Raw genomic sequence first — 10231 nt, forward strand, 5'->3', positions numbered from 1 at the left:
TATGGTGTAAATTTTGAAAGGACCATATTGACATATTCTGAAAAGAGGCAACTCTTGTTCAGAAGTGATAGTCAAAATAGGAATATGGAAATGTTTCCATAGGTGGAAGTTGTTCTTTAAATCTGTGTAAGATTAGAAAACTTAATGCAAGAATGATGTTCAAAGGAATGTACTTTGAATGTGAGACTTCGTTTCCATGGAATTGCTCTCCATTGGAATACTTTGTAATGTCTGTTGCCGAGTCTTTGTGGGTTTTGCGCATAGTCATTACAAAAGGATCAATGCATATAAGTTTAGAATCTAACATATTTCAGTAAATGGCAAAGAATCTTGTATTCTTACATTTGCGATAAGGATTTGGAATTGTGAAATGAGTATTATTTGAAATGTTGTCAATTGATCTATTCCACAAACAAAGGACCATAGGTAAACATAGTGTGCATGCTTGGAGTATGGGACAACTATTGTTTTAATTCAAGTATTAAGTTGATTATTCGAAACATTATACAATGAATAATGAGTAATCAATATGGTGATTAAATAAAAGGTGTTTTATTTACTCTCACAAGTATTGGTGCCATATAGGATTAGTATTATTCATGTGTTTCACTTTCCATGTTTTGACTTCCCGAATAACTAAGTTATTCAAACCGTCCACAATCGATCATACTTTGGAAATAGGTATTGAGGCAAGACTGTCATGAATGGGTTTGTAGTATGTCTAGATGTTTTAGACATAGCTGCAGTATTCATGAGTGCTCCTGGAATAAGATTTGAGTATTGGATTAAACCCACGCTCATTTCAATCACTTCATTGATTTTATCACGAGTGATCATGAGACGATAATATCTTATATTCTTCAAACCTAGAGATATGATTTGTTGACTATGAGTTGGTTGTACATTGATTATACGAAAATGCATCAGTAACTTGATGTTATAAAACGTGCCTTTGTGTATGATTCAGCAAGTAGTTAGTACAAGCATATGAGTTGAATTTTATCCATTCCTTTTACCCATGGAGGGATAAAAGCGATATTTGTGGGCCCCTCGATGATTTAGTGATGACAAACGTAAGTGCTCAGCCGGGCCTGGACTGATTTGATTGTTCAGTTAGTCGGTCATCATAAATCGGAAATCGGGAAACAACAGATGGACAGAGAGAATGATTATAATCCATGTCTCAGTCCATTTGATGTCTATAATGGAGGAATATATGATCCCTTATCTAATGGACACGTCATTGACTAGGTCAGAGTTCGATAACGACTTTTAAGAGCTACGATTGCTAGTTGGGTTTTGAAGTCTTACTTGTAATAATAGTTTTAGACTTATCCAAGTGGGAGACTGTTGGATTAGATGTCTAAGCCCATAACTATTATTGGTATGTAATTGACCCGAGAGTAGCATGGTCCATTTGGGTTGCATATCATCATGACAATTTGTTAGGATGGATTCTTGAGAGAAGGTTATATATGATTTATTAATATATTATAAGTTCTAATATATTAATATGAAATCATATGGTTTAATTGGTATTGATCAAGAATTAATTTGGAATTAATTTAGTGATCAAAAGAGACTAATTAAATCTATGGGGACTAATTATGGTAATTAGTTATATTTATATGTGTTGGGCTTATGATCCATGTTGGACCAAGTTTATGTATGGATACATAAAGAGTTGGGCCACATGTACCATGGATCATAAAACCCATGGGTATGGATTTGGGTTATACCCATGACCCTTGGAATCCACCATATAAATAGGTTGCTTCATAGCCAAAAATGCTACTATGCATGTTCTTGGAGTTCATGGGTGTTTTAGGTGCATGGAATTCTCTCTCAAGTTCCACCTTTGTTCATGATGTGTTATGACTTCATTTGAGGCTTTCACACTATTAGGGCTACGCTCTTAAGGCCAAACACATAGAGACTTCAAGCTACATAAAATGTATGTTACCCTAACTAGTATCTTGTATGGTATATGTCAATTGCATGCTAGTTATAGGCTTAATACCTTGGAAACATCATTGCATGTATAATTAGTGAAAACATAGATCCAAGATATTTAGGGTGTATGTGCACCATAGGATGTTGTAGTATACTAAAATCCATCACAAGAATCACCTTATAAATAGATAACATCTAGACTAACACCATAAGTAGACATTTCTTGAAAAATGAAATTGTTCAATAAACTACAAAATTTAGCAAACAGATCAGATCTTTAAAGGTAAACTCAAAAAAAGTTTCAAATATTTGAAAGGAAAAAAAATGAGTTGATTTGAAGTCAAGTATATGAATATGATCTTCTTTAATTTCTTCAGAACACCTTTTTTATACATTAAAAAAATAAAAAAGACGGCCATAGCTTCAACCAAATCGATTTAAGAAGATGTTAGTAAAGTAAATGAACGATGGGAATAAACAATGCTAGTTTTCCGCTTAAGTAAACCAACAACAATTATAGATCAATAAAAAAGTTTAACTGGGAATTTGAAAGAACCCTATACCTGATGTTGTAGTAGGTGAAGATAGAAATCCAAATCAAACCCAAATGGAAACTAAATCATACCCAAATCAATATGATATATATCAAAAAATTTCCTTTATCTCATGTTTCAAAATGGTGATTTTGGTTAAACGGTAATTAAAGTATTTTAGTGAATAGTGATAGACAGACAATACCTTTATAGCCTTTGACCACCCTTCTTTGCTACGGTGTTTTCTTTTCGGTATCTCTAATGTTCATGAAGGAATTTCCTGCATTATTTATAAATTTAGAAATTACCTTCATACCCCTCTTTTACAATGTCGTTGAAGTTACTACAACTTACGAACATATATATAATTGACAGTAGCAACAAATAGTCTTGAGAAAAAAAACTCCCATGAGCTTTCTTAAATGAATGTTCCAGTTGTCTACAACACAAAAATTTAAGCAACAATGCTCCTCTGTACACATCTAAGGAAACCCATTAATTGTTCCATCATCAGAGTTTGAAGATACTGAATTGAATAGGCATTAATTGTTATGTCATTTTGTAAAAGAAACCCCTGAATAATAGTATTAATCAAACAACTTGTAACACTTGAATTGGATACGTTTCCTTTTAGCCCCTCATATTTTAAATATTGCATTTTTGGTCCTTGTGGCTAGTACGTGGGGCGTACCATAGTGTACGCTTAGTGTACTAGCGAGGGTATGATCGTGGATTCGAGCCTCATATGCTGGGGGTAATCTGGCCATCTTGAAACCCTAATTTTTAGGGTTTAACCCCTATATAAGCTCATTAAGTCCCATGAGCTTGGCCTCTTCTCAGCCTCCATATGCTCTAAACCCTAAATTTTGATACTTAGCCATCATTTTGTGTCTTTGAGCTCTTAAGAAGAAAAGTTGGTGTTTTATTACTCATCTTGAAGGAATAGAAGAAGATTGAAGGTGCATTGCTTGGTGTGAAGCTTAGAGATCCAGAATTATCCTTCCTTTTGCAAGTCATTTGAGGTATAAAGATCTTATCTTGACAACTCCTTGTATGGATCTTCTTTTGGACTTGTTTATGGCCATTTTACCCAATTTTGGTTGGTTCTTGTGAGCTAGGGTCGTTTGAGAAGCCTAACCTTGTAGATCTGGGCATTTTGGGGTTCCCTTGTTCATAAAAATGCAATCTTGGAGGTGTTTATGGACTCATGCATGTGTTAAGACCCTTTGTTAAGTTATTTTGAGCTCTAAAGCCCCATTAAGCCATGCATGCACATAAAGTTGGCAACTTTATGTGATAAACCACCTTAGAGAAGTCAGATCTAGGTTTTGGGTTGAAGTCTTAACCAAATAAGTGTTGAATAAGGAAGGTTAACAAAGTTGGGGAGTACATTGGGCGTACAAGCTGGTACGCCGTGTGTACAAGCCTCCATGCGAGTACGCTTAGTGTACGAGCTGAGTACGCCCCGCATACTCAGCAGCTGGGCTTCAGAAGGTTTGGGCTCATAGTGTTGGGTCAAGATTGGACTATGGATGATTAGGGCCTTGTTGGGCCATCATAATACTATTTTGGGATAAAGAGGTTCATTGGATCTTGGTTGAAGGCCCATAAAAGGGGTTTAGGCCCAATTTGGAAAATTGGGCCATAATTGGGCTTTGGGTAATTATTTTGGAATTAGGATTTTTGGATATTTGGATTGGGCTTTGGCCCTGGGCCAAGTTAGGGAAGGGTAAAAAGGACTTTTACCCTAGTTTGGACTTTCACTGTGTCGGGATCCGATTATTAATTGGATGTTACTTTGTAATTGTTAGCGCAGAGATTTTAGCGGGCCAACAGCCAGGGATTCTTTCTGTGAGGTTCGGCAGTGTGAGGTGAGTTTCCTCACCATGTTTAGCGGGTCAAAGGCACCAATGCCGGCTCATGATCAGTGATGCTAGGATACTAGATGTTTGTGTGTCTCTTGTATATGTTTGTGCTTATATGATTTGTATGTTGGACGGGGCCCATTATATGAGTTTGGGCGGGGCTCGATATGTGAGTTCGGGCACTCAGTAAGTGGGGCCCATTATGCGAGTGTGGGCGGGGCCCGATACACTCATTGGGCAGGGCCCGTTATGTGTTTATTTATGTATGGTATGTAGTATTTTGGGGAACTCACTAAGCTTCGTGCTTACGGTTTTCAATTTATGCTTCAGGTACTTTTGGTTCCAAAGGGAAGAGCTCGGGATGATTGCAGAGCTTACACCACTCAATTTCGTATTTTGTGACTTACTCTGATATGATATGATGATTGATACATTTGTTCTATCTGAATTTTTATGATGATGTTTTTGGGATGTTGGTTTTATTAAATAAAAAATGAAATTTCTGGGTCTTATTTTTGAGACGTTACACAACCAATGAAGACAAAAATTTCACTACAATTTTTGAAGAACCTTATAGCTGATGTTGGACCACTGAAGGTGGAAACCCAAATCAGACACCACAAATTGTAGGACATGTGAAGATGTAAGTCTAAAGCAAACCCAAATGGAAGCAATATCATACCTAGATTTTGTCGATGTGTTCATCTTCAAAGTTAATGTAATCATCAACGATGTTATCATCCTCCTCATCAAAGTCCACCAATAATACCTTCATTAAGCCTAATATCTCCGACAACTCATCGTAAGCCTTCAAGAGCATGGCCTCGTCATGCACGTATGATTTTACCACAGCTGTGACAGAGACGCTTGGTGCCATGGATGCACATAGCTTCGTAACTTCGATTAATCCCAAAATTGAAATCAAGAAATGACGGTAGAGGTCGTAATCGACTAAGATTTTGCTACCATCATTGTGTTGGATCGATTGCAGAAATGTGAGGAATCGCACAGTTAAAAATGAAGAAATAGAAAATCGATGTACCTTCGAAGTTGTGAGTGTAATGACGGCGTCGACGACAGGTGGTGGTGGAGGCTGAGAGGAAGGGGAGCGGGTCGTGGTGCAAGAAAAGTGATATTTCTCACAGATTAAAGTAAAAATCAAAAGAAGTGGTGGATTCCAGATGATGGTGATTGGCTCCAAAAGTAGATGGGGGCAATACTTGGATTAACTATTGGATGGACTAGCAGTGACACAAATGAATGTCACAACATCTAGCTCAAAACTTATAGAGTCGAGCCAAGCCACCCAAGCAAGCAGCTCTAAACTGGGACTGTTCATAAGTTAAATCACTTTATATATATATATATATATATATATATATATATATATAGGGCTAGGTTAATATGTTTCTTACATTTATTATGTGCTAGAATGCACCAATAACATTTTAGTAAAATTAAATAATTATTTAATTAAATAAATATAGATATTAAATTATTTCCATAATTGTATGTATATTAAATGATATCCATAATTATAATTCTATTGTTATGGAAACTAATTCAATTCGTCATTAATGTCAGCAATAACATTCTTTCAGAATAAATTCGTATCTAGGTTTTTATGTATGGGTTCGTGTTTTGTTTCATGACTCACTCACTTAAAATACAATAAAGTTGCATAAAATATGAAGAACGAGAGTGTATTCTACTAGAATACACTCTTATTCTGCTAGAATACACTCTCATTCTTCTAGATACGAATTCATTTTGAAAGAAATATTATTGCTGACATTAATGACGAATTTAAGTAGTTTCAATAAAAAAGAATTATAAATATTGATATCATTTAATAACATATAATTATGGAAATCATTTAATATCTATCTTTATTTGATTAAATAATAATTTAATTTTTACTAAATTCTTATTGGTGTATTCTAGCACACAATAGATGTGAGAAACATTTGAACCTCTCTCTCTCTCTCTCTCTCTATATATATATATATATATATATATATATATATATATATATATATATATATATATATATATATATATATATATATATATAAACTCTTTATCATGAAAACAAAAATCAGTTAACTTAGACAAAAAATATATATCTTTAATTTAAACCCTTTATCTTCTCTATTTATTTATTTATTTATCTTCGAAACTCATGATTTGTTTATAATTATAAAATTGTAAAAAAATGAAGGAGGAGCTAACTAAGGAAAAACATAGAAACTTCCAAGTGACTTCTAAGGAAAACGAGTTTTTGATATTTTCTCAGAAATTTCTGGGTTATGTGTAGGAAATACCGAGGAATTCTATGTCCTCAATATTTTTTGTAAGAAACTCCACATTTTTCTAGTAGTGGTGTACACACATAAAGAAAAATACTTAATAATCACAATATCATACCATCAGATCAAGTAGGATAACGCCGACAAGAACGAGACGACTAAACGCACATATACATGTGCGTTTTAGATTGATGGTTAACATATCCAAAACCAACCTAATATTCAGAGATATTAATGCTCTTATATCAATTATTAGTTAGCTTAAATAAGACATATGCATCTAAGCTTAAACTTTATATTTTTGAGATTTTTCGATCCGATCAATAGGTTGGTTTTCCAATTATTTAACAAAAGGCTTTCATATTCCTTTAACAAAAAGACTCACGAATCTTTGTACGTGTTTTTGATTTATAAAAAATGTTTCTGATTGGGTATTTATATAGATTGAGATATACCATTTATGAGAGATTTATAAATATACAAGATGTTAAGTCAAATCAATCAAATCGAAAACTCAACACATAAGATATGAAATCGAAAACTCAACACATAAGATAAGTATATATGAATTTAATAATAACTTTAATTTAAGTAGTCTAAAAAATATCGATAAAATTGGTTGATCAACTCTTTTAAATAATTTCCATAATAAATATGAATTTAATAATAACTTTAATTTAAGTAGTCTAAAAAAATATCTATTAAGTGGCCAAATTAATTTGACTTCTCCAACATAAATTTTCAATTGTAATATATTTAATATACTAACGAATTAATTGTTATAACATATAAACAAAAACCAAATATATAGCAATAGATTTTGGCAAAAGTTTCATGGTTCAAATATTAATTTCATAGCAGTTAAAGAAAGCAAATATGCAAATAATTTGATAGAGGATTTGGATATATTCCAATTTATAAGTGGATATATAGAAAAGACTAGATCCTAACCATACATATGTCACCTAAAATCTTCTCAACAATTTCAGGTGCACAAAAGTAAGAATCAAATGCCAAACGCGATACTATTCAGACTCTCTATGATCCTTGAAACACCATTTTCTTGAGCATAATTCTCTCCAATCTGTAAATTTGCACCATTTAAGACATTGATCAATACATAAACTGTTTCAAATGAATATAACATTTATTTTAACCATCACGGTATAGTCTAGTGAAATGATAAAGAAGAAACATTGTAATATGCCAAAACGGCCGATTATAATCGTCGTATGTTTCTTTGCAGAACAATTGTTTTAAATTTCTAAATTCGCTTACCATGCCCTACTTTAGTTGTCTTATTAATAAACACTACAGTTAGTTTGCAACGATCACTAGCTAATTCATTCGTATCTCTCAAAAGACCCTCAATTACGACAAAATACAAAATCTTTATCAAGTTATAGTTTTTTTTTTTTTTTTCAATATCATTATTTCCTATTAAAAATGCAATTGTATTTAAATTTTAAAAATAAAGATGTGAATCCAACAGATACATTCTTTTGCACTTGTCAATTCTAGATTGATTCAACAATAATAGGTACTTTCTGAAAAATTCTTTTTCCAATTATGTACATGCATGCAAAAAGATTCAAATATATATCGCCCATATGTTCAAAATGGTAGAACCAATTAATTAAGTATATTTGCCCATATGTTCAAAATGGTAGAACCAATTAATTAAGAATCTAAAAATCCTAAAAGGATGGCATGTTTAATAAAATACACATGTTTTCGATTTGACTGTATAGAAATTAAAAGGATGTACCTGAGCATGTATGGTATGAAAAACAGTATCATTGATGATCGAAAACGTGGCATTTATGATATCGAAGCCTTCTTCATGAATCACTCGAATCGTTTCACTGAACAAGAACTGAAAATCAACCCCCGTTATGAGAATTGCTTCAAGAGACGAGCCAGTTCCACGAACATCAATCAGTGGTATTCTTTGTTGCCCCACCATCAAATTCGAGTTTTTACTTTTGTCTTCGTGATTAATTTCCAGTTTTTGGATTCCCATCAAATTATCCTTTTCTTCATTCATTTTCTCCAGTTTTATTTGCAATTTCTTTATGTAATTTGCAGCTTCTTGTAGTTGATCTGGCAGTGATATCACTTCCTGCAGCATTTACAAGAGTAAAAAGTAATTAACATGGGGGAAAACCGTTAAACCCACCAAAAGAAATCCAAAAACTTCAAGATTTTGCCCTAAACACTGCAAATTAGCCCCAAAAGATCTCTTTGCGTTTTTATTTTATTTTATTTTTGAATGGCTAACCCACATGCGGACATCCCCTAAATCTGCACCTTCAGCACAAGCGGAACTTGATCTGTCAACATATATCATGAGGACACCTTTCCAACAACATTTGATACCTCTGGGCCCTATGGCCTTTGGTTTTAGTGGCTGAATTTCAGTATTCTTGAATGCCGATGAGGATGGTGAAGCTTATATTTGAAGGGAAAGAGATTAATTCTTTAATTTTTTCATTTTTTAGGAAATGCCTGTTACTCATTCAGTTACATATAGTAACGCACGAGTTTTAACATGTCACCAGTTATTAAACAAGTCCAGCTATGTAAAATGAAAGATTTTTACACACATATGTTTAAAGTTGAGTATTTCAAACGGAACACGACATCATTTGTAGAAAATTTATCCTAAATGCTAAAAAGAAATTAGACATCTTATGTGCAAGACTCTTGGTTGATAAATTCAGTGGTTGGAATATCCAAAGATAATTGTAATTATCTTACACTTGTGACTTGTGTGTTACCTAAAGAATGATAAAAGACGTGTACTCAGATGGATGGTATCTAAAAAATATGTTTCTAGAGTACTGTGGTTCCCGATTCCGTGGTCAGTTTCTGTGGATATGTATGGTACTTACAGAACATACATGAGAGAGAGAGAGAGAGAGAGAGAGAGAGAGTAAAACCCTAGAAGAGTTGTGAGGAACAAGAGAGTGGAGCTTGGAATAGAGGGCCTTCATGTGAATCCTTCTGTTCTTCTCAACAGTTCTTCTGTCAACCCTAGAAGACGACGAACTAGGGTTGAATTCCATCACGCCTGCCTTCACAAGTTATGGAATCGTTACTGGTTTTATAGCTGCAACTAATGTATATATGTTCACACTTCACACTAATTGGCCATTTTATGATGGCAGCAAACCAACAAAGATTGAATGCAAATGATTTATTAAAGCTAAAAAAATTACTTTTTTCTCCAATCAAGAAACTTTGTGGGACCCACATGCATCAAAAAGAGTTCCAGACAATTATTGTATTAATGTACCAGTCAAGTTTTTCGAAACAATGGCTACGAGTTCGACACTTGAACGTATGCCTCTCTCGTTAAGTTTCAGAAGCAATCGTTATATAAAAAACGATATTACAAACCTATATTTAACCATTGTCAATAAGACATGTATGTTGATCTAAAAGATCAGTTGGAACTAAATATCTAGGAGAGATTACTTTCATTTTATAATGATTTTTTCTAGGAACCGAAAATAATTTATGATATTCAAGTCCCAAGTACTCCAACTACCAAAATTCTATTTCCCAC

General features: G+C 33.5%; 1 protein-coding gene across 1 annotated transcript; it reads right to left on the reverse strand.

Annotated features, from left to right (window-relative positions):
- Positions 1-7449: 7449 nt before the first annotated feature.
- Positions 7450-9836, reverse strand: LOC145106844 (basic helix-loop-helix (bHLH) DNA-binding superfamily protein). Its single transcript, XM_079043773.1, has 3 exons — positions 9603-9836; positions 8429-8782; positions 7450-7744 (listed from the first exon to the last, which is right to left on the reverse strand). The coding sequence occupies exons 1-3, from the start codon at positions 9726-9728 to the stop codon at positions 7667-7669; spliced, it is 558 nt and encodes a 185-aa protein (XP_078899899.1). The 5' UTR covers positions 9729-9836; the 3' UTR covers positions 7450-7666.
- Positions 9837-10231: the final 395 nt, after the last annotated feature.

The sequence above is a fragment of the Lactuca virosa genome, chromosome 4 (genome assembly GCF_052849685.1).
Source record: "Lactuca virosa cultivar CGN04683 chromosome 4, Lactuca_virosa_CGN04683_v6, whole genome shotgun sequence".
Lineage (NCBI taxonomy): Eukaryota > Viridiplantae > Streptophyta > Magnoliopsida > Asterales > Asteraceae > Lactuca > Lactuca virosa.